The sequence below is a fragment of the Talpa europaea genome (genome assembly GCF_964194135.1).
Source record: "Talpa europaea genome assembly, chromosome: 10".
Taxonomy (NCBI): Eukaryota; Metazoa; Chordata; class Mammalia; order Eulipotyphla; family Talpidae; genus Talpa; species Talpa europaea.
In genome coordinates this window covers 64,998,153-65,022,521 of record NC_140077.1, presented here as the reverse complement: position 1 = coordinate 65,022,521, position 24,369 = coordinate 64,998,153, and the positions used below count along the sequence as shown (strand labels likewise).

At 51.3% G+C, this 24,369-nt stretch overlaps 1 protein-coding gene across 2 annotated transcripts; it reads right to left on the bottom strand.

Annotated features, from left to right (window-relative positions):
* Positions 1–907: 907 nt before the first annotated feature.
* On the bottom strand, positions 908–24,207 carry SMPD4 (sphingomyelin phosphodiesterase 4; the record flags this gene model as incomplete). 2 transcript variants are annotated; one of them, XM_084246309.1, is made up of 20 exons in its annotated part: positions 908–1,237; positions 1,365–1,493; positions 1,674–1,805; positions 2,007–2,240; positions 2,581–2,786; positions 3,192–3,355; positions 3,942–4,042; positions 4,497–4,587; positions 5,245–5,390; positions 7,929–8,015; positions 11,726–11,797; positions 14,770–14,902; positions 16,767–16,918; positions 17,463–17,515; positions 17,630–17,738; positions 18,565–18,640; positions 18,804–18,946; positions 19,799–19,885; positions 21,994–22,077; positions 24,142–24,207. In XM_084246309.1, 20 exons carry the CDS (start codon positions 24,205–24,207, stop codon positions 908–910), a joined length of 2,595 nt encoding a protein of 864 aa, XP_084102435.1. The 2 variants fall into 2 exon arrangements, with proteins under 2 accessions (XP_084102435.1, XP_084102436.1); XM_084246310.1 differs by lacking the exons at positions 7,929–8,015; positions 24,142–24,207 and having other exon boundaries at positions 21,994–22,151.
* Between the last annotated feature and the right edge of the window lie 162 nt (positions 24,208–24,369).

Here is a 24,369-nt window from a genome sequence, read left to right as displayed (position 1 = left end):
ATAGGATGAAAAGTACATGAGAACCCATGGGGTTTCTGGCAATGAACATATAATTGTGTAGTCTGAATATCTGTTATCCAAAGCTTACTGTGCCTTTGAGCACTCAATTTTACTGAGGATAAAAGTCATGCTTCTGACCATCTTTGGTTGTCCAAAAGGAAGAATCTGACTCTGGTGGCACCGCCCGAGGGACAGCGCCTGCCCAGGGCTGAGCTGAGTGACACGCTCAGCAGCAGGGGAGCAGCAGGGGAGCAGAAGGAGAAGCACAGCCCACAGCATCTTTCCTCTCCAAGAGTGGGTCAGCCCAGGCCAGGAAAAGCTGGGGGAACACAAAGGACAGCCTTTACTTGAACAACCATGGGGGCAAAATTTGGCCTTAGAAGCATGAAATCAGAAGAAAACCGATCTAATCTTCTCAGGGTTCTTGTAGGTTCTCTGATTCTTCCCTGAAGCTGGAGGCGTGAGCGACTGTCCTGGTACACCCAGGGAGAAGAGAGTCACCCTGCACTCTGCCCCCCAAGGACAGCAAGGGCAGAGGACAGCAACTGAGGCCTGGCTCACCCCTGAGCTTCACACAATTCAATCATAAGATGATTAAACACAAGCCAGGCCTCTAGTCATCTCACTGATGACCTCCAGCAAAGAGCAGGAGGGACAGAGAGCCCAGGGTTTGGGCCCCAGGCTGACCCTGTCCCTGGCTTAGGTCCTAAGCCTTTTGACACAGCTCTGTCCTTGCCAAGTCTGGCCCTCATCCTTCTTACTTCAGGTTCTCTTCTGGCTCCATGGCTGTGGGGAAACACCAGCTAGAAGGAGACTGTGCATGGGCTTGGTTGTGGCCTCCCGGGTGGAGGGGAGGGGTCCTGTGGCCATGCCACCCGCTTGCTCAGGGACAGGCACAGGCCCCTGGTTAAAGCTGGTGCAGCTTGCCCCGCTCGGTTAGCAGTGTCATGGCCACAGCATAGAAGAGATAGCCCAGTATGAGAAGCAGGGCACAGGGCAGGGGCCCAATGCAGAAAAGAGAGGCCACAAAGAAGGTTAGCAGCAATGACAGCAGCGTCCGGTAGCTGCCCAGGAAGCGCAGGCTGAGCCTGGGACTGCGGACATGACTGGCTGCATGCCTCCGCCCCACGGGGCTCAGCAGGTGCTTGTCTGCCAGTCCGGGCTCTGTAAGGTGGTAGCGACAAAAGCTGCCAAGGAAGTCATCCCGGGAACACAGGGCTGCCATCTGACCTGCAAACTAGAGCACAAAGGCATGGTGGGAGGGGGCAGCAGGCTCGGGGCCAATCTCCACCTGGCCTCTCCACAGATTGGCAGGACTACAAGGGGGAGCTGAAGCGAGGTGCCACTCTGTGGCCTACACTCACCCTTTGGTTGATGGCAGACGACAGGCGGAAGAGCACACGAACCAGACTGGGGATCTCATAGCTCCGGATGGGCTGCAGCTCCGAGTCCCCCTGGTAGTCGATATCAAACCTTCGAAGCCCATTAATGATCTATAAGTGGGAGGAAAGGCAAGACTCAGGTAAAACCCAGGAAGCCAGCCAGAAAATACATGTTTGCCAACAAACTCAGAGAAGCTGTCTCTGTTTATGGGGGGAAGAGGGAAAATGTGGGCCAGCAAGACCCTGGCAAGGCCATGCTGCCCAGAAGACCAGGCCCCTCCATTATCTTACCTGGTACCGTCCCAGGGGTGTGAGGATGAGTCCATCCTCACCCACAATACAATCTGGGAGCTGTTTCTTTCCATTTTCATCCTGAGTTGTCCCCGAGGCAAGTGTGAGCTGGGCAAGCTGGGCCTCGCTGAGCTATCAGAGATGACCGGCTTTCAGTTTCAAGAAGGAAGAATGGCCTTCACAAACCACTGCCCCTCCCACCAGGCCTCTTACAGTGACAAGGGAACCCAGACATAACGCTGCAGGTACAGGCCTGCATCTCCTGGTCCCTGGCCAAGGGCGTAAGGGTTTTTGGACCAAGACTAGGGCAGGGGACAGTTCTATAGCCCATACACGGAACATCTGGCACAGGTACTCCAAGGCCTTCTCCAGGTACTCGTCTGTCTTGCGAACGCTGTCTTGCCCCATGTCATCCAGATCATTGGCTGGGTAGGAGCCATTTGTGTCCACAGAGCAGAGGCCTAGCCATGACAGGAAGGGGCGGCTGACTGTGGTCTCCCCACACTGGTCAGAGATGGATTTGGCAGTCTGCTTGGCCTGAGTGATGAGCTGAGCCAGGCGCAAGACCTGAGGGGCAGATAGGGCACAGTCAGTCAACACAGGGGGCCTGTCTCATGGTATCTGGCCATCAATAGAGCAGCAGGTAGCCTGCAAACTCCCAGGAGGGTCAGGACAGGTGCCTTCTATATGATGAGAACCTTTAGAAACTAAAGAATGAATATTCTAAATATGAAAACTTTGCAGCAAACACTGTCTTTACTATCAGAAAAAAATTAAGTATCACTGAAAAAATAAAAAAGGTAGTAGGTGTAGTAGCAGTATTTCAACCCAACACCCCCACCCTGGAGTTTGCGGCCCCAGAACTTCAGGATGGCCCAGGGCTCCAGTGGAGTCCCTACTCACTCACCAGTGTCCGGACCTCAGGCCCAAACATCGGGGTGTACTTGCAGTCCTGGCCCTCCAGGCTGTACACGTGGCTCTTCACCTTGAAGGAGGTGTCGGTGACAGCTGGAGGCCAGGATGACAGGAAGCTGCCAGTGAATGTGGGAGCTGTGAAGAGTCGGTGCTGGCGGTGGGGGATGACAAGTTCAGGCTCTAGAAACAGCTGCTCACCTGGAAGGCAGAATGTGAGTATGGATTCAGTTTCCAAGGGCACAGAATACTCAGCTGAGGCTGGCAGGCTTTTTGGGTACTTCCAGAGGTTTCTAAGGGGTTGGGGCTATGCAGCACAGTAGTCAAGCTCCTGGAGCCCTAGCCAGTACAAATAGAAAACTGAAACTCAAAGATAAGCCAGTACCCAACAAAGCTGGCTAAGACAAAAGTAACAGGGACCAAGATGCCCCTCCTCCTTCATGGCACACCTGCAATCCCTCAGCCCAGCCTGCAAGCCATGGGGAAAGACAGGATGCAGCCAGAATCTGCCCTCTGCTCTGCTAACACATACCAAGAACCCCACACCACCCTCCTAGGTCCATGGGGGCCTCTAAGAGCACTGCTTCCGACTGGCTAAGAGCTCACCTTTCTGGATCATTTCAGCCAGGTTGGGCTGGGCAAAGACTTTGGCCACTCGGAACACCATGAGTGCGTTCTTGGGACTGACCAGGTCAGTACGGAGTGCACGGCCCAGGAAGCCCACAAAAAGCTTGGTGTACATCAGTAGGTTTTCCTGCACAAAGGGTGCCCTGGGAGTGGGGCAGTATGTCAGGGCCAGACCTCCCACTGAGGGCAGGGTCACAGCCCAGGACACTTCATTAGGTCCCAGAATCTCCCCAGCATCCATCTCATGAAGGTGTGAGCAATGGTGGCTGAGGGGTCTGGATGTCGGCAGGGGAGGTAGGAAAGAGGCAGAAGGGACCTCAAACGCCCGAGAAAAATGGACTACTCCGTCGAGTGAGGCTCAGCCTGAGAAGACCAAGGCTGCCGTGGTGGAGGCTGGCCCTGGTATCGTAGGGGTTCATAGGGGAAGGCACTCAAGGAGGAGGTGCCGATGGAAGGCTGGGGGGCTCTATCACAGCTGGTGAGGAAGGGTTCAGGGGAGCTGGGGGGCTGAATGCGAGCACACAGTCAAAGGGAATGGGGCCAGGGCAGGACAGAGGGAAAGACAGCCACTGATGGTTTGTTTCTGCAGGAGATCGGTGCCAGAGCCCAGGAGCAACACAGCATGGTTCAGAAAGGGCAGCCTGTGCTCCCGGCCAGCAGGACCTTGGAAAGGAGCCTCAGGAGGCCCCACTCAGGCCATTTGGGTGGGGACAGGGTGGCGAGGCTCACCATCTCTCCGACACAGCCCGGGCCTGACTGTCGCTGCTCTGAGTCTGCTTCTCAGGTGCATACCTCCAGGGCTGCAGGTAGCTCAGCCACATCTCCAGCACCTGGTGAGATGTGTGCCCTGAGGGTGTGGTGACTGGCACGCAGGTGAGCAATGGTGCTTTGGACCAAATCCTTGGGCAGCCTAGGGTCAGGCTCCCTGGTGTGCTGCCAGATTCTGACCTCTTCCCGCGGCCCCACCCACCCCATGAGGGCACAAAAGTTTCTGGTCATACCCTGATGCCATCTCGCCCTCACCTCAGCCCTGGAAGCAAGAATTACTGAGCTTACGTCTCCCAGCTGAGGGAGCTGAGAGTAGTTCAATGTGAGTAGGAACCCATGAGCACTGGCAGCAAGGTTTAAGGTCAAGTCTGAATGAGTTTTTCTGTATCCCAGGGTTGGCCTTGGATATTCAAACAGTCTTCAGAACCTCTGAGAGAACAGCCAGTTCTCTGACCCGAAGGCCCTCCCTCATCAGGGCACAGAGATGAGAGCAAGATGAGATGGGACAACACTCACGGCTCTGAAGGATGCGTCGAGGGGCCAGTGGCCGAAGCAGTGCTGCAGGAAGAGATAGAGCTTCTGCTGAACGAACCTGGGGACGGCAGCACTGCAGGGGGAGGAGGAGGAGGGTCACCTTGCAGGCCAGCCTAAAAGCTCCCATCTGCAAAGACTGGCTCTGCCAGGGTGAGCACCAAGCAACCTCTAGGGTTAAGGCCTACTTCTAGCTCCATCCTTCAGAGGAAACTCGAGAAAACAGAATCCTTCCACCAGATAAGGCCCTTCAGAAAAGACAAGGAATGTCCCAAGGACGCAGAGTGCTTCTGAGGCTGATCCAGTGTGGCTCCTATGTGCACCTCATCTCAGCTTGCCCCACTCAAGCTGCCTGTTCTGTCATCGCCAGCTCTCCTCCTGACAGAGGAGGGAGCTGGGGAGAGGAAGAAAGGAGGAGGAAGGAGCCAGCACAGAGCAACCTGACAACTGAGCCACTTCGTTGTGAAGGCACTCCCAGAGCAGGCTGGCTCGCTCCACTGCAGAAGGCAAGCTGGAGAGGCAGCCAGAAAAGCAGTCAGGCAGCCCCAGCCACCTCTAGAGCCGAGACTGGGGGCCAGGGTAGGAGTGAACAGACTCAGCGTCCCCTCCTGCACTGCCTCACTGACCTAACCCATCCCGCCCCCTCCCTGGGGGAAAGTCAATGGAGCAGTATTTGTGCATCCACCAGGAAGGCGCCAGAGGCTGGGAGCCCTACACATGCACCTGTACCCACCGTTTGAATTCCTCCAGGGGGCTGGTGGCGTGGGAGTGGGCAGAGGGAGAAACTTGCTCTGGCTTCAGGCTATTGGCAAAGGCGTGCAGGTGCTTGAGCAGCAGGCGTACAACCAGCACGTGTTCTTCTGTGGGTGTGAATGACTCCTACGGTGGAGAGGGCGGCAGCATCAGGGCCAAGTGGCCAGGTCCCAGGACTGACCAGGACCCACCCGTCCCCCTCTCCTCACAGGATGTGCAGATCAGCAAGTGGGTCCCTCTGGACCTTTCCGGTGCTTGGTCCCTGGCAGGGAACCTTGCCCTGCTCAGGCTGAGACCTGCTAAGCAGCAGTGAAGCCTGTAATGCACCCCAGACAGCTCCCCGAAACAGACAAATCTGCTAGGTGCTTCCCTGCATACAACAAATCCCACTTTATTCCTTCTGTGGGTGACTCAGGTCACTGGGTCACCACCGCCAACCCTGGTCCTAGAGGGTGAAGCAGGCCTGCACCCCACCCTAAAACTGGACTCAGGGTTTCTGCCTACCTCCTGAGTGTGGGCAGACAGCGTGCCAGGGCCCTCAGCAACTGCAACATCCACCCTCACACCTGCCCCCTCACCAGGACTCAGCCCAGGGTGGCCCCTCCTCCACTGCTAACGGACCTGAGGTCAGCACAAGCCCCAACACAAGAGCACCGTCCATCTTGGTGGCCCAACTTTTGGTTCACAAAGGTCATGTAGGATCTTTGGGACCCAGACCCAAGAGAAAAATCTGCTTGCCGGCTGATCGGCGATGGAGTATTGGGGTGGGGGTGTTGCTGAGGGAACAGTGGAAGGGTGGAGGACAGCACTGGAAGGCAGGATCTACTCCCCACCTCCTCACACCAGCTTCAGGCTCTCGAGTGTCCAGGCTGATAAGCTCCTTCCTTACACTCACCCCCGGCCCTCTGGGACCCCAACAAACTTATAAAGAAGCTTTGGCAGCCTCATCCAAATCTTCAGCAATGTTGAGGCCACTCAGGCCATGCTTCCTGGCATCCCTGGGACGCAGCAGACTTGTCACAGAGGATGCTGGGCAGCTGCTACCAGAGGCACCATCCACGCAGGCCTGCCTGCCACGGAAATGCCTCCAAAGGCTGAGGTGACATACCCTGGTGGCTGTGTCTAGGGATGGAACTACAGGGCACAAGGTAATCTTCCAATGCTTTTCTGTATTTTTAAGTCCCGGTGCAATGAATCATCATTTTGAAGAAAAAAGCACAAGATACTTTCATTATAATAATAAAACACCAGGGCCACCTGGGTCTCCCCCTTTCTCATGTCTGGTCCCTTGCCCTGATCCCAGTGACGTCCCTTTGGCTCAGGGTGGTGTCTACCTGGGAACTGGCAAGCCTGGCCCTGCTGCGGAGTTGCTGGACCAGGCTCCCCGCTGCACATCCCCAGCAATCACACTGGTACCCGCTTAGGCTACTTTCCCTCCAGGTTTGTCAAATCAAACTCTTCCAATTTTCCACCCTCCTGAGCCAAATCCCCCTGTGACTTGTGGTTACACCTGCACATGGCCTCCTCCACCTTTTAAGGGCACTTTCCAAGATCCCGAGGCACCTCTCCCTGGGCCCAGCTTCCCTGAACTGGCCTCCCAGAGATGTCAGACCCCTGCTCCCCTAGAGGTTTCTCTGGGGACCCTGCTCTTACCCAAGTGAGACCTGTGCCCCACCTGCGCACACTGGCCCTTAAGGACTATTCCCTTCCCTCCTCACTGAGCTGCTGCTCCTGAGCAGAACCCTGTTTTGTGCTGTGCTCCTCACCCGAGCTCAGCAAAACATGGTTTCTGGTCTTATGTTCAAATCCAAATTCAATGCCATGTGCTCCCACTGAGCAGGAACTGTCCACACCCCCGACCGCAAGCACAGCTCCAGATGCATGTTTCCCCCCAGATTTCCTGGCACTCATCTCATGAATCAGCAAACTCTGGAGACTCCACTGGCTGTGAAGCACCCGATAGGTCGGAACTATACCTCACTGACTTCAAACCCATCCACACACTGCTCATTTCTGCATCAGTGGACCAGTCGCCATGAAGCCAAAATACACCAGGTCCCCAGTTTGCCTAGGGACCATCATCATCTCTGTACTGAGAGGCCAAGGCCCACATTCTTCCTGCCCCCAGACATCATACACTGGATTGGGCAGGGGAGACACAAAGTCATACTACCCACAAGCCCCAGGGCCTCTGTATCCTCAGTCAGTAACCAAGGAGTACCAGCCCTGCACTCCTGGGAGAGTTGGGCCACCTAGATGTCCACATTATTTCACACCTCTGAACCACGGCCATGCACGGAGTCTTCCAACATACAAGAATGTGTGACATCTAAGCTGGCCTGGGACTTGATTAGGTAGATTCAGCGACCCCACAGTGAGCTATGGTGTTGTGCCTTGCTCCCTGGCACATGACCACACACCCCAAGGCCAGGCTAGACTGCAAAGCTGGAGACTGGGCTGTTCTGAAGCCTGACCCAACACACACACACACACACACACACACACACACACACACACACACGCCTTACTCTGCTTAGAACTAATTTCTGAATCGCCCCAGCAAGCCCCCAGTCAGACCTTTGCTTTACCACTGCACTGACATGAGCTCTGTGGCTTACACCGCAGGGCAGGGGTGAAACAGAACAAAATGATAACGGCCAGTACTTGGTAGGCGTGGAGGGCCTGGAGGCTGGGTTGGGCAGGGCTGTGGAGGGCGCTGGAGACACTGAGTCGGTAGTGCAGAACCTCCAGCTGAGAGACAACAAAACAGAAACCGAGAGAAGAGGCAGGGAAGGTAGAGAATGAGGATGGGTAGGAAGGGGAGGAAAGGGGTGGGGACAAGGGAGGGAGAGGAGAGAATGGGGAGAGAGAAAAAGGTGAGAATGAGCCCAGAAGTAAGGAGAGAAAACAAAACAAAAACAAAAGCAAATCAGTGACAATCCAAACCATCACAGCCCAGCAGCCTTGAGCCAGCGAGACACCACCCTCTCAGCTGTCCAGATGGAGTCCCTCCTGGTGGGCACACTCTTCCACCTGCCAGACAGAGGGACGAACAGACCCTCCAAATCACCTGGATGTCTGGTCCTCTCCATGTCACTGGAGCCAGATGGCCTCTCCAGCTTCCTGAGGCTGGACCAACTCACTTTCCCTCCAGGAGGATTTTGCTCAGCCCCAACCCTAAGAGATGGCACTATGTGCAGGCTGCCAGGAGCCCAGCGTGCCTTGCTGGGACACGCTCCGCTGCCAGCCACCAAGGCCCTGAAGGCGAGGCTCAGAAAATAAACTTTGGGGGACCCAGTTGCAGACGGAGGCCTCTCTGCCCAGAAAAGAAAAATATGAAAATTCACTGAACTTCTCTGGGTTATTCCAAGGAGAAATTTACCCAACAGAACATGATGTGATCAAGGTCCACACATCAAAGATCCAATCACTATCCCCTCTTATACAAGGACTGGTTTCCAAAAAGCAGCACGGAAGTGAGTACAGGTTCAGTCTAACAGGTCCCACCTGGTACCCTCTATACTCCACATTCCAGAAATAGTAAAACACAAACACTCATTGATTCTAATTCTGGTAAGCTCAGCCTTTCCTACCTCATGAAGACACGCTTCCAGATACATCAGTCCTGTGGCAAGAGTCCAGGAGACTCTGGCCATGGTGATACACATTCAGAGGCAGCTGGAACCCTGAGACTGGACTGCCTGGGACACTGGGATGACGGTTGAGTGGATATGCTGTCTGGTCCCCCACCCCAGGACCCTCCTCCTTACCCCCTAGCAGTGTTGCAGTGTGCTGTGAAGCAAACCCCTGCAGCCAAGTGCAGCGCACAGCAGGCTCAGGGCCTGCCCTGCAAGGACCATGCTTCCTGCCTGAACAGCATGTTTCATACAGGAGAGTCAGAAAGCCCATGCAAGACTGAGGAGACAGGCACAGCCAGAGACACACAGAGCAGGGGTGGGGAGGAGCATGGCAAGATGCGGGTCCTTTGCGCCTTCTCCAGGCCAGACTCTAGGCTCACCTGCAGTTCTCAGTAAGGTACTGGCAAGCACAGTTCCCTGTTGGGTCCTGCCCTAGCCTGTGGGGACACAGAGAAGGCACACAGGGACCTGCAGGGCTGTGGCTGCCCTGACTACTGCCCTTTCAGAATCCCTGCTCAGCAAGATAGGGGTGAGTAGCAATCTCTAGGGAGACCAGGCATGCTGCAGCCAGCTGGCCAGCCACAGAAGGACTGTGGAACCTCCAGGACTTGCTACATCCCTAAAATCAGGAAAACAATGACCCCAGGGCTACACCGCAACTGGCAAGGATTTTTGTCTGATGCAGCGCAACAGTAAGGGGCTGGGAATAAAGCAGACATTCCAGGCTGTCTCTCCCTCACTGGTTTTATTTTCTGCCTGAATATGAATCAAAAAGCAGATCCTTTCTGGTTGGGGACCTCATGGACCTCCCCACTGCCAGTCATTCTGAACAGCTCTCACCCACCCTGAGGTCTGGCCAGGAGGAACCAATGTGGGCAAGGAGAAGCCCCTATCCTGGAAAGGACAGCTCACTGCCCCTTCCCCATGTGCAGTCAGAATCCTCACAGGAGACAGACAGCACAGAGGGCCTTTTAATGATCTACTGCTAAAAATTAAAGTGGGAGCTCAGAAGACAGAATGTACAGAAAACAGGGTAATGCAGTGATGCCGCCCTTGCCTCTCCAAGACCGAGCTTACAGGCATAGGGCTAGGTGAGCCTCTCAGGATCCCGGGATCACCCTGGAAGCAGGAAGGGCAGTGCACATGCTTTGTGACTCCAGGGGCCCAGGGTGGAGTACTGCCCCTCTCCCCACACATATGGTACTAAGGATGGAGATGTGGGCTGCCCTGCACTTTAAAAGAGCAATAGTGGGAGCTGTGTCCCAAGTCTCCACATGCCAGAGGACTGTTGTCATAGAACTGGCTGCTGAGATGCTGTAGCAAGAGCAGAAGCACCGCTTCTCCACAGAATCACAGGGAAAAAGTTGCAGGCTACTATCTATTTTTTTTTCAAAGATTTATTTATACACTATTTTTTTTTTTTTTTTAAGATTTATTTATACAAGAACCGGGGTACTGGCCAAATTCGCGGGAGGGTGAGAGGATTCACCAGAGACAGAGTGGGAAACAGAACAGACAGACTGATGAAATACACTGCTGAGGGGAGCAGCTGGTGAGACAGAGGAGGTCTGCTCACCATGTGGGTTGCTCCGAGGCTGGCGGGGATCGAACCGGCACCGCAGAGGCTGTGGACAGCTTCACAGCAATGCGCTCACCTGCCTGCGCCACAAGGGAGGCCCGTATTCCCACTTTTTTTTTTTAAATATAGATTTCAGTTCTTTTTTTAAAAAAAATTGTTGCACAGAAGAAATGGGGTGTAAGCCAGAGGTGGGGGGGGGCGGGGTAAGAGGATTCACCAGAGACAGAATGGGGAGCAGAGCAGGCAGATGTACACCACTAGGGGGCGCAGCAGGCGAGGCCTGAGAGGTCTGTTGCTACATGTGGGATAGCTCCTAGGCCAGGAAACCAACTCAGGCCAGCACAGTAATTGTGCTGAGACTTAACCCCTAGGTCACCAGGAAGGCCCTGCTGTCCTCAATTTGAACACATGGATCCCTATTAATTCTTTGGTAAGCCTCAAATTTTGTCTAGCAGTGACAAAAACAAAGTCTAACCAGGAAACTGATGCACAGAAGTCACAGACTAAAGAACTATGAGGCTTGATGCTGCCTTCAACGGGGCCCAGGTGACTCAAACTCTTACACAAATATAAATCTAAGTGCCTACTGGCCTCTTACTACCTGGACCAAACTGTTCTACTACCCCGATGAATGCAGGGGATCGTTGGCCTGGGGAGAGTGAACCCAGGAGGGCTGCAAGGACACAGCTGCCTCTATACCTCTGCAAAGGAGCCCTGTCCACCCAGGGAAGGCGGTACAGGCAAGGAGAAGGAAGAGACAGGCCACATGCAGGAGGTCATCAGACTCTACCCACTGCAACTCGCTGCCCACAGATGATCTGGAGATTCTAGAGGGCAGCAATAACCGATGGGTGGGTGGGGGCTGCTGGGCACCTCCTCAAGAGGAAAGCAGGAGGTGCTGTGATGGTAGAGGGGAGAAGATGTGAGTCCCAGAGACAGGGCAGCTTCCCCACCCCCAGAGCATGAGTGCTACAACTTCATCTGTTCCCGCTGCTAGGGAGCGAGCTCTGGCATAAGCATGGGGAGGACCCCAGAGAAGAGAGGCCTCCAGTCCTCAGGGGTGCAAGTCCACCACAGAACAAAACCCGCCTGCTGTTCAGCATCTGAGAGTGAAGGGAGGGGGTTTTCAGCCTCCCTCCATGCAGTCCTTGAAAACTCACTGAACTCAAGGACAAGAAGCAGCAGGCTGACCATGCACACCAGGGTCACTGCAGGAGATGGGAAAAAAAGCTGCAGCAACATACCTTGGCGTGCGGGGACTGCATTTTCTGGTACATCTCCAAGGAATAATGATGAAGCCACATTTCAACAAAAACCTGCAAAAGAGCAGCAGTAGATGGTTAAATGATTTTTGACAAAGATGCCAAAACGTCAGTGGGGAAAGGGCAGTCCTTTCAATACAGGCTCTTTTGTACAGCCACGTGCAAATGAGGAAGTGGGTCTCTTACCTCACATCACATATAAAACATAACTCAAGATGAATCAAAGACCCAGATGTAAGAGTCTAAAGTATAAAACTCTTAGAAGACAGCATGGGGTTGAGGGGGTTTATGGCACTGAATTTAAAAATGATTGATTAGATCTGACTCCAAAAGCACAGGCAACAAAAGAAAAGAGCTAAATTGAACTTCATGAAAATCAAAAAAACCTCACTTTCAAAACACTCTATCAACAGAGTGGAAATGCACGGAATGGGGGAGGATATTTACAAATCACACTTCTGGCTAGGTATTAATATCCAGAACATATTGAGAACTCCTAATATTCAACAACAAAAAAAAAAAAACAACCCAGTTTTTTTTTTTAATGATTTATTTATTCATACAGGCCAGATGTGCGAGGGTACAGGCCAGATGTGCGAGGGTGAGAGGATTTACCAGACAGAGCGGGAAACAGAACAGGCAGACTGACTGAAATATACTACTGAGGGGAGCAGCAGGCGAGGCAGGAATGGTCTGCTGCGCCATGTGGTAGCTCCCTGGCGGCTGGGCTTGAACCTGCGCTGCGGAGGCTGCAGACAGCTTCACAGTGCTGCGCTCAACCGCTTGCACCACCAGGGAGGCCCACAGTCCAGTTTTAAAAAGGGCAATGGACCGAAACAGACATTTCTCCAAAGAAGATACACAAATGACCAACAAGGACATGAAAAGACGTTCAACATCACTATTGGGACAATGCAAATCCAGCCCATGATGAGAGACAGCAGGCCCCCTTATTTGTGGGACCGTGGTGCTTAAAACCTCAGCTCCTGTCCTTTAGATAACCAAGTTTCCTCACACCTCTATATGCGTGATAAAGTAAGATATAAACAATAGTAATTCATCATGAAAAACCATGACAAAAGTTATGTGATTGTGATCTCTCTCCATATATTTCTGGACGGCTGGTTCACCCAGGGCAACCAAAACTGTGGCAAACAAGACTGTGGACAAGGGGGACCTATTATACAATCTCATGTTAGATCGGCTACAATCAATAGAAAATAAGGAGTGCTGGCGAGGATGTGGAGAAACTGCACTCCTTATGCCTCACCAGTGGGAAAGTAGAGGGCTCAGGCTCTGGGAAATAGTATGGCAGTTCCTCAGACAAATAAATAGGGCCTCCCTGGTGGCGCAGTGGTTGAGCACTGGGCTGCAAAGCTGCCCGCAGCCTCTGCAGTGCTGGTTCGCACCGGCCACTGGCGAGGGTCCCACATGGTGCACAGACCTCTCCTGCCACGCCCACTGCTCTCCTCAGCACTTTACCTCCGTCTTTCTGCCTGTTGTACCCTGCTCTGGCTCTGGTGAATTCTCTCAACCTCCCACGCTTCTGACTGTACCCACTGCTTGTATAAATAAATAAATAAATAAATAAATAAATAAATAAATCTTTATCAAAACAAAAAAAACCAAATAAATAAATAAACAGAACTACCGGACATTCCAGCATTTCTAACTCTGAGTATACGCAAAAGAATTAAAAGTCCATAGCAGCATGATTCACATAGGTAAAACATGGAAGCAACCCATGTCTATTGATGAGGAATGGATAAACAAAGTGTACTATGTCCATACAAAAAATGTTATTCAACCTTAAAGAGAAAATTCTCATACTTTCTACAGCATTGATGAAGCTTGAAGACAACACACTAAGTGAAATTAGTAAATCTAAAAGTAATGTTTGTTTCCATTTCTATAGATACGCAGAGTAATGAAATTCACAAAAACAGAATTAGAATGTTGGTTGCCAGAGACCGGGAAGAGGGGAAAATGAGGAAATTGCTGTTTAAGTGGGGACAGAGTCTCAGTTTTACAAGATAAAAACAGTTCTGGAGATCCATTACACAACAAAGCTTAACACTACCGAACTGCATACTTGAAATACAACTAAGATGGTAAACTTGGTTACATATATTTTCCCATAATTTAAAAAAATTTTTAGATAAGAAAAAACAAAACAGCATTAGCGTTTTGATCCTGGACACAACTCTCCAGTTCTGTTCCACTGAGTCTGCGTCTGCTGCAAGGGTATGGTGGAAGCCTCTAAAGCTGCGGCGGCCCCCATGTGTGGGTGATGTATGGGGAGAAGGGACACAGTTCTATCTCATCCAATTCCAGGCTATCAGCAAGTGATACTTGTGGCTAACAACCCAGCTCCAGACTGCAGTGTTGGAACCAAACTCTCTAAGGCATGCTTGGAAGAGACGACACAGTCAAGTCTGGGAGGCAGCCAGTGCTATGCTCTGGGAAAGAGCCAAGCTACACCTGTGGGAGAGTTTGGAGCCCATACAAGGGTAGAAAAGGGGCCCAACTACCCTCCATCAGGGTGCCCTGGCATGAAAGGATGATGGGCTGCTGACAATCTTAAGTAAAGGCATCACAGGCCCTCCCACTCAGCATCATAAACATGCTACCGGGTCTGGGTTTAATATCCACGTGATGGGTATCGCAGGAAACATCTCCCCAGAAAAACAGGAGTGTGTCAGAGAGACAGAGTAGACGGGGGGAACCTCTAGTGAGATGTATGGGAAACTACAAGACTTGGCAATGATTATATCACCAGGACAAAAAACAAAGCAAAACTCTATGGACAAGGAATCCTGGGATGAAAAACACTGCCAGTGACATAGGTTAGACATGTGAGACAAGAAAGAGACAGGAAAGAGACAATCCCTTTGCCGAATATCGAAGCAGGAAAAGACCAACACAGCACCACCCCCAGGACATGGGCAGTCTTTTCTCCAGTGATAGAAGGGGGCTAAGCATTTCTTTCTGACATGGAAGCAGAGAAGAGCTGCCCCAGCTCTCACCTGGAGCAGGGTTTCTGATCTCCAGATCTCATGGGAGGCGGGGTCTGCATTCACAGACGTCTGGTGAGAGATGTGTCGCTTCAGGAGGCTGGTATGGTGGAGGCCGTAGGAAGTGAAGGGCATGGCTGGCGTCCTACGGGAGATAGATAAACAAGCCTTCAGCTCCCACTCCCTTAGCCAAGGGCAATCTGGTCATCAAAACCAATGGTAACACTTACACCTGTTGAAGCACGCAGTGACTCCCACATCCATAATGATACACAGACAGATAAGCAGGGAAGAAAACTCTCCTCTAACACTAGTGCTTACAGTCTCAGTATCTTCTCACTAAATTCCCTTTCTGATTAATTTAGGCACTCATTAACACAACTTCACAATTAAAGTGAACAATCCCTTGGCCCAGTGATCAAGCTAACGGTGCAATGCTGGGGCACGTGGACACCACTGGCTACCACTATCGTGCTCCTGCCCATAAAGCCCACCTGGGCCTAATCATGAGGTTAACACCACAGAACCCAAGTCCACAGGATGCTGCACACACCAGGCTGCATGCTTCAAAGGCGTCAGGCTGGAAAAGACTGAGGATGGAAGAGGGCTAGAAAGACATCTGCATGAAGCAAGAGACCCTGCACCGAAACCCATCAGGGAAAGGTCAAACCCAAGGGAGTTTTGAGGATGCACTGGCTTTTAGGAAAAAAGACTCTGAAGAGTTAAATGGTAACAGGGTATCATGTATGTACATTACCCATACAGTCCAGAACACACTCTATACAGAGAGGGTAAAACAACGCAAATATCTTGCTGATGGGGTTATTAAGTTCTTTGTTATACCCGGCAACGTTTCGGTAAATCTGAACTTCATGTTAAAACAAGCCAACAAAGGGCTTCCCCTGGTGGCGCAGCGGTTGAGCGCTGGGTTGCGAAGCTCCCCGCAGCCTCTGCAGCTCCGGTTTGATTCCCGGCTGCCCCCAGGCCACCGGAGGAGGGTCCCACATGGCCCGCAGACCTCTCCTGCCGCCCGCTGCTCCCCTCAGCGGTGTGCTTCGGTCCTTCTGCCTGCTCTGCTCCCCGCTCTGGCTCTGGTGAATTCTCTCACCCTCCCGCACTTCTGACTGTACCAGTGCTTGTATAAATAAATAAATAAATAAATAAATCTTTAAAAAAAAAAAAAAAAAAGCCAACAAAACTGGGCCGAGAAACCATCTGGTTTCCCAGGCAGAGCTGGCCAAGAGGTACCAGGCTACAGGTCCCACCAAGGCCTCAGAGCTGGCTGCGTGCTCCCTCCTGAACAGCCCAATCTGCCTGGACTGCCACAACAGTCTCTTCACCCCAGGATCACCAGCTCAGGCCAAGACCTGGTCCTCTGGATCACAAAAATTCCTACTAATCTTATTCATCCACTGGTCAAACCTTCTTCATCCTGCCCATAAATCCTTTCTCTCCAGAACCATCAATCACCAACGTTGTCACTTCTTATGACAAAGCTTCAAGTCCCCTGGGACCCTGCTCACCTCCTCGATATAGGCCTTGGATACCCTGTGTGGTGAGGACTGCTACCGGCAGAACACAGCCTATTGCCATACCCACAGTGAGGCCTCCTCAATGTAGCCACAGGGCCCAACCACTTCAGTGATGGCTACTGAAATCCTCCCGTCCCCACCATCCAGTCTGTGCCAGAGCAACTAGGCTGGGGACTCTTAGGCATAAAAAATTTGGGGGGATTTCTGTGACTATAAAGCTGGGGGAGATTCTGACTGGCCCAAGAACAGCAGATCTCAGGTCCCCAGCCCTTGGATCTTCCCCTAAAGCCCATCAAAACTGCTTGATTTTCTACCCTTCCAAAAACCCTGAGGAGTCCTGGGCAAAAAGTAGAACCACAGCCCCTAAAACCAATGCACTGATTAGACCACTCCCTCACGCAAGGACGAGTTCTTAATGGTAGCAGCAGGCAAGGACCACTTAAGTACTGGCCAAAGTCAGCAGCAGGGGAACCTTACCTGGGAGCTGGTGAGGGGCTGGGTCCTCCGGGACTGGAGGAGAGTGGGGGGAGCACATTGCCTTCTGTGGGCAGGAACCATGACAGGTACCTGTCCACTAGGATGAAATAGGCACAGTCTGAAGTACGAACATGGAGGGCCCCTGGTAGTGGCTGGAAATCAAAACTAGTGTTAGCATGGGGCTCTAGGCTTGGCTCCTGCTGCCAAACCCAGCAATCACAGGGCCTGATTCATAACACACCATGGGTGATGCTAGGAAAAAATCAACTGTACAGGACCTGATTAGACCTCTTAACCTCAACCAGAATTCAACCCCCCTGAGGATCCCAATCCTGTTTCCATGCCCAGCGAACACCTCCTGCAGGAAGTCTCCCTGATCACCACTTGGGTGGTAAGACAACCTCATATCAGCTGTCAAAGTCTGCCCGCTAGTCTGTGGTCCTCATAAGTGAAAATGTATATGAGGCAGAAGCTAGAGGAAGAAGGAAAGGACACACAGAAACCAGGTGGGTAGGGAAAAGGAGAAACAAAAGAAGATAAAGACCAAAGTTGGCTCCTAGGAGAGTCCAAAGATCCCCCCCAAACACACCCACCCCCCACCCCCCGACAGGGAAAATTACGGACCAGGCCATGGCCACCACCCTCCCCTGGGGACTGTCATAAGGCTATCTGTGCTCAGAGGCAACCCCTCCGTACCTTTTGCGTGATGAGGCTCAAAGCAAAGAAGAACATGTAATACTCGAATGGATCTGATGGCAAATGTCAGAGGTCAAACAGGCAGGGTTGGCGGATCACCCCTCAGCACTGCGCTGGCCACCCAGTTTCCACACCCACAGCTCCCCTACCCACTGGACAAAGGATACTGAGGGCCAGGTGCAGGCCGAGTCCCCCAGCGGGGGGGAACTGAACCTTGTTGTGGTATAGGGGGCTGTCGGGGAGCACACGCTCCTGGATGGACGCCTTCACTGGGCCCTGTAGAGAGGGAGGGGGGCTTGTGGGTGGGTTCGTGCAGAGCCTTCGGGAGATGTGGCCCTTTGTGAAGGCTGCTGAGGAGCAGTGGCACACGGAGCCCGCCATGGGAACAGCACTTTCCTCTGCATAGCAATCGAGCAGGAGAGACTTCACACTCTCATACCATCCTTACAAAGACCCACAATGGCAAGGGCAGTGGTTGTGCACCTGAGCCTCGCAGGGCACCTAACTCCATCTCCTTCATTTCTCATACACACTGAGTAAGGAACCCTTTCATTTGCCCCTGAAGGACTAGAGACAGAAAAACAAAGCAACCCCACACAAGCCAGGCAGTATGGTGCCTTCACTGCTGAAAGAGTAAGAAAAGATCTTTAGAAAAACTGTTGGGGCCTCCCTGGTGGCACAAGGGTTGAGAAGCATCCTATGAAGCAATCTGCAGCCACTGTGGCACGAGTTCGACTCCTGGCCAGCCAGGGAGCAACCCACATGGTGCAGCAGACCACTCCTGGCTCGCCTGCTGCTCCCCTCATCAGTGTGCTTTGGTCAATCTGCCTGTTCTGTTCCCCGCTCTGTCTCTGGTGAATCCTCTCACCTCCGACACCTCTGGCCTGTACCCCACTTCTGGTATGCACAAATAAATAAATCTTAAAAAAGTAAATAAATAAACAAATAAAAAACTAACTGTTGGCATTCTAATTTCTGTTGCCCCTCAACAGACACCATGGCTTTCTCCTGTCCACTCTCAGGGAGTCCCTGCCCATCCACCACCGCAGATATGCAGGGCTCTCTGCCCCAGGCATGGCTCTGACCACCGCGGTTCACTTACTGGTAGGTAGGAGACAGGAAAGTCAAACTTATAGTCTTCAGCTTGGAGTTTATAAACCAGCTTCATCATTGGGCCACTGAACATGAAATTAAACCAAAAAACAAAAAACAAAAAACAACAGGACAAATGAACTGCAAACCACCAGTTTTTGATTGTTTAACTTTGAGAAATAAAGTGATTAAAAAATAGGATCATTATGAGCAAATATCCCGTCCCTCTTACATGACAAACCTACCTACCCAGGGTCTAGAAATTCCATCGCAATGCTGTACTCTACAGGGCTCACGCGCCCCTGCAGGCAGCGGAGGTTCCAGCCGACGAGGACACCATCTAAGCTGCCGAAGATGCTCTCTACCAGCCATGGGAAGATGGCATGCAGCTCCTGAAACAGTGAGCTGGTGAGGCTTCAGAGAAACCAGCTAAAGACCAGTGCCCTCCCAGCTCGTCCTGCACCACACGCTGCCCTCCTTCCTCACTGGCCCTGCCCTCTGAGGAGGTCACTACAGAGTTCAGACCAACTGGCACCCACAGGGATCTTGGTGCAGTAGCACTGAGAGAGGGGCAGCTTTGGAGTTTTCCACTGTAGTTATGTGGTAGACCAAGCAGTACCGCTTTACATCTGAGCCAAACTAGTCAGTCTGTGATTAAGAGGTTTTTTTTTTTTTTTTTTTTTCATAAACTTCTGATCAGATATGAAAAGAATTCTATTAAAAAGGGTGGCAATGTCCTGTCTCGCTCAGAGTGAGCCGCTGAAACTATGACTTGCTGCTATTTGGTATGAACTCCCTACTCAGGTCAGCTTCCTGGGCTTGCTTATTACAGTTCTTCTTTCATAATGCCAGGTGAGAGAGACATAAATACCTATCTCCAGTATTTACACGACTGATATTTGGAGCGATACATTTCTTTGTTGTGTGGGCTGCCCTGTGCATCAGGGGCTGGTTACAAGCATGGCTGGCCTCCACCCATGTGATGAAAGTAGTGCCACTCCCATGTGACAACTAAAAAGGTCTCCAGACATTACCGAGGGTCCTATGTGGGCAGGAGCACTGTGGTTGCGATGCCCTGGTCTACATGTTCACATAAACGTATGTATCCATAAACGTATGTCACAATACTGGTTCAGGCTTCTGTACAGGTCAGCATGCAGAGGTGGGAACCAAGGGCTACGATGATGTTTTTCAAAGAGCAGATAAGACATGCTCTCAAGAGACTCTAGCGGGGCTGTCTATACCTTTGCTGGAAAATCCTCAATGACTTTAACCAAGTCTTGACATCGCTGTGCAAAGGGTTTATTTATGGAGTCAGCTTTCAGGCTAGCCTAGAAGACAGAACAAACCCCCAAAGACATAAGCATTTTCACTTAGTGGCTGTTGCTGATCTTCTGGCTGAAGTAAAAATGGGAATCAAAGTAGACGAGTCAGATACACACCACTGACCTGGTTCCCAGGACCTCATCTGTTAGGTCATGCATGTGTCAGTGACCTAAAAGATGCTACCAGGAGAGGCTGAGATGCTTTGTTTTTCAGAAAAGTGACCCTCAGACTAGCTTCCCAGTAAGATACGAATTAGAAATTTCCTATATGCTAGACCACCTGAGATTACACTACAGTGATCATTAGTGAGCATGCCCAACAAAATGAGAGTGGCAGTGGTTGTAATTAATTTTTTTAAAGATTTGTTTATTTATTTATACAAGCACTGGGTAGTCAGAAGCATGGGAGGGTAAGAGAATTCACCAGAGCCAGAGCGGGGAACAGAATAGGCAGACGGACAAAATACACTGCTGAGGGGAGCAGCTGGCGTGGCAGGAGAGGTCTGCGCACCACGTGGGACCCACGCCGGTGGCCGGGGATCAAACCGGCGCTGCAGACGCTGCGGGCAGCTTCGCAGCCCAGCGCTCAAGCAGTGGTTGTAATTTAAACCCTCTTAACCAAGGCATCCCTTCTTCAGTAGATAATGACCCAACTGAACTAATTACCTTAAGAAATGAAACAGGGCCACCCCGGTGGCCTAGGGGTTAAGTCTCAGCTCTATAACGGTGGCAGCCTAAGTTTGATCAGGCCAGGGAGCCAACCTACATGGTGCAGCAGACCTCTCCTGTCTCGCCTGCTGCTCTCCTTAGCAATGTATTTCAGTAAATCCACTGTTCTGCTCTGCACTCTGTCTCTGGAGAATCCTCTCACCCCCTGCACCCCTGGCCTACACCCCAGTTCTTCTACGCAAGAAAGGAAATAAGATAGGCTAAAAACTACAGATGATTTCAGTGAAGTGTCGACACTAATCAGAAAGGCAACAGAAAGGGCAGGAAACATTCAGGACAAGAACTAAGGAAATCTACCTGAGGTCAGAGTATGAGAAAAGCTTGTGTATAACCTGACTACAGGAAGAAAAGGTGCCCCTATGCAAATGAAGGAAGATCAGGAAGAAATGCCAAAATTTTACCTAAGAGAGCTTGCCTAAGGATATCTAAGGCCTCATCCACCTCCAAATGAGGGTGGAGTCCCAGTGCCTGAGCCAAGGGCGGAGACCTAGGCTATTTTGGTCATGGTTGATCTGATAGTCTCAAGGGGTACACCAAGGAAGAACGCCCTTTCAAATGAATATTTATGAAAAGTATCTTTTTGAAGGTGAAATTATTGATATTTCTTTCACATATAAGTTCTCAGCATCATGTTTAATCCTTAGAGTGCAGTCCTGGTAGGCCCCCAATGAGCTGTATCCCTCATTTCCACTGATGACAAATTATGATTACTGTAACACATCCCATTTGTGTAAGGCTTCACAAGATAGGAAAATTCAGATGTATGTTGTTTTCACTTGCTCCTCCCTACAACCTGGGAAAAGTAATGAAAATGGCATTTGAATCAACTTGTCTTGACGATAAGAAAACCAGGGTTGGGCCTCCCCTGGTGGCGCAGCAGTTGAGCGCTGGGCTGCGAAGCTGCCTGCAGCCTCTGCAGCACTGGTTCGATCCCCAGCCGCCGGCGAGGGTCCCACATGGCACGCAGACCTCTCCTGCCGCCTGCTGCTCCCCTCAGCAGTGCACTTCGTCAGTCTGCCTGTTCTATTCCCCGCTCTGGCTCTGGTGAATCCTCTCACCCTCCCGCGCTTCTGACTGTACCCAGTGCTTGTATGTATGTATGTATGTATGTATAAATAAATAAATAAATCTTTTTTTTTTTTAAAAAAAAAAAAAAAGAAAGAAAAAAGAAAACCAGGGTTCACTGGTTGAATAAACCAAAGGTCCTGCACAAACAGGAGGTAGAGTTGAATCTAAACATTCTACCCCAGTGTCTGGTGTTACTTCTATCACATACCCCAAAAACAGCCACTGAAGAGTTTTTCAAGTCAGTGGCAAGAACTCTCAATTCTCTCAGCTATAGAACTCTTATCACATTGACACTCACGCAGGTAGCCGATATTTACCAACAGGAAGCTGGGCTGCTGCAGGTGAGGAAACGCCATCACAACCTCCCGTGGAGAGTCTAAAACGGTCGTCTTAGGAAACCACTGTGAAAAAACAAAGACAAGAATTCAACATCTGCCTCACAACAAATACTGTATTGTCTCACAATGCCCACAAGAATGCTTATAGAAAGCAACACGTAGCAATGTCAAGTCTCATGTTTTGCAAAAATGCTATTTTTGTGCAGTTCAGCAGCCAGTTTCAGAGCTAAGTATCGGGTGGTTTAACACTTGGTAACTCTTGTATGTGCCCAGCTCAGTCCTATGAGCTTTCCCTATATGTCCTCATTAAATCCTTGTGGTAGGGGTAGCTGTCCTGTCCACTTGCAACTATGCAGGTGCCTCTCTTTTTCTCCTTTTCTTTTTAATAAACCTGTCATTTTAAAATGTTAAAAAAAAAAAAAAAATCTGTGCTAGGCAGAGTTCTAAAGAGAGCCCTCCCTGATTCCTTCCTATTCCAACATTCATCTTGCTACTGTTCTGAAGGTAGCGTGCAGGTGCAACTATCATCTCAAGTTGGTGGACCATAAACACAGAGGGGTGCCAGCTGACAGGTAGCAAAGGAATGGGGACTTAGTCCAACAACTCCAAGGAACTGCATTCTGCCAGCAACCTGAATATGCTTAGAAGCAGATTCTTCCTGAATGTCTTCAGATAAAAACAAAACTGGTGAAGACCTTGATTTCAGTCTTGTGACAGCCTAACCAGAGAACCAAGCTGAACCTGTACTTCTCACTACATGAGATAGGAAATGGGTGTAATTTGAAGCTGTATATTAGGCAAGATAGAAAATACATCCTCACAATAACACTACAAGATCACTAAGATGAAGAAAAGGGATACTGAGTGGGAGTATCCTCCTTGCCCTCATCTTCTCACAGACAGACAGGTGGACAAGTCCCCTCTGCATTACCTGTGTTCTATGAGAATGAATGAATGGAGGGGAAGAAAGAGTTTCTACCAAAGAGGCCTTTGGACAGAAAATCAGGAGCAGTTCTCCAGATGCCTACTTCTCTGCCCACGCAGGGTGGAAGCTGAAAATAACCACGGTAGAACTGAGCAGAGAGGAAGCACACGAAATCCCACTCCTGGGCTGTTACTTGATGCCTTACCTGGGGAAACTCTGCCCCAAGTTCCCAGGAAGAGCACTGGCAGTCTACGTGGGTGGAGAGAAGCTGGATGCAAGGAGGCTGTGTAGACCGTTGCGGGGTTGAGAAGAGACACCCATCTTTGCCATTCAACACTACAAAGATTTCCCTGGTTTTTTCAATTCTTAAGTAAATATTATCAATTTCAGCTTTAAGAAAGACTTAAAAAGCCTCATTCCTGCAACAAATGGTCTAGAGAACATTATACAAGACTCCAAAATTATCAAAGCAACAAAAAGCTCTGGACTGTTGCAAGGGACAGAATTTTAGAGATAAGGTGCAAACACCTCCTTGTTCAGACAATGCTTGCACAGGCAGCTACTGAAGGAATGAGGCCAGCAGCGCCTCATTCCTCACGAAAAACTCAGGCAATTTTCCAAGGGAGAGCAGTGTCTCCCACATGCTGTTATCTGACTCTGCCACGGCAACAGCCTGAATCACACCCTGCTGCCTGCCCTGTGCACCAAGCGAACTCTTCATCCCTCCATTCAACACCCACTTTCTTCAGTGCCGCTTCGGACCGTGTCTGCGGGTAATTTCTGAGAAAAGCAAATCACGCTACTGCCAAGGCCTCCCTCTAAGAAGCAGTTGCTGTTAACTGCTCACAGTTACCCTGTGAAGCGAGCACCGGGATCGCTGTATTACAGATGAGGAAGATGAGACTCGGAAAAATCGAGACACACCTATATTCAGTCCCGACTTTTCCTCCCACACTTGTTGAACCCAAAGTTCAACTTTAACGGGAAGCCCTTCCTTCTCCAACTCGTTCAACGTACGTTGGCCGAGCTCCCCTCGGGACCAGGTGTGCCAGGCGCGCGGGAAGATAGAATGAATGCACAGCAGGGGAAGGTGGCATGAGAGAGACGCCAAGGCCCGGCGGAAGAACAGAGACAGCCGCCCTGGAGGTTCGGGGAGGCAGCCGGGACGCGAGATCGTCCTACGCGCGGCTCCCGCCACTCACCCATCGCACCGCTCTCCGAAGAGATGGAAGCCGCCATTCGGCTACCCGGCGCCGAAATGTCGTCATCAAGCTGCGCGAAAGCGTCACGTCTCCTGGCCTGGAGGGAAACACGCTGCTAGCTCTTCCGGCGCTGCCTCAAAGCGTGCGCCCAGGGAAGACACTGGCCGCGTAGACGGCGTCCTCCTCCGAGCGCGCGTGCGCGTAAACGCACGCCGATGCCAGCGGCAA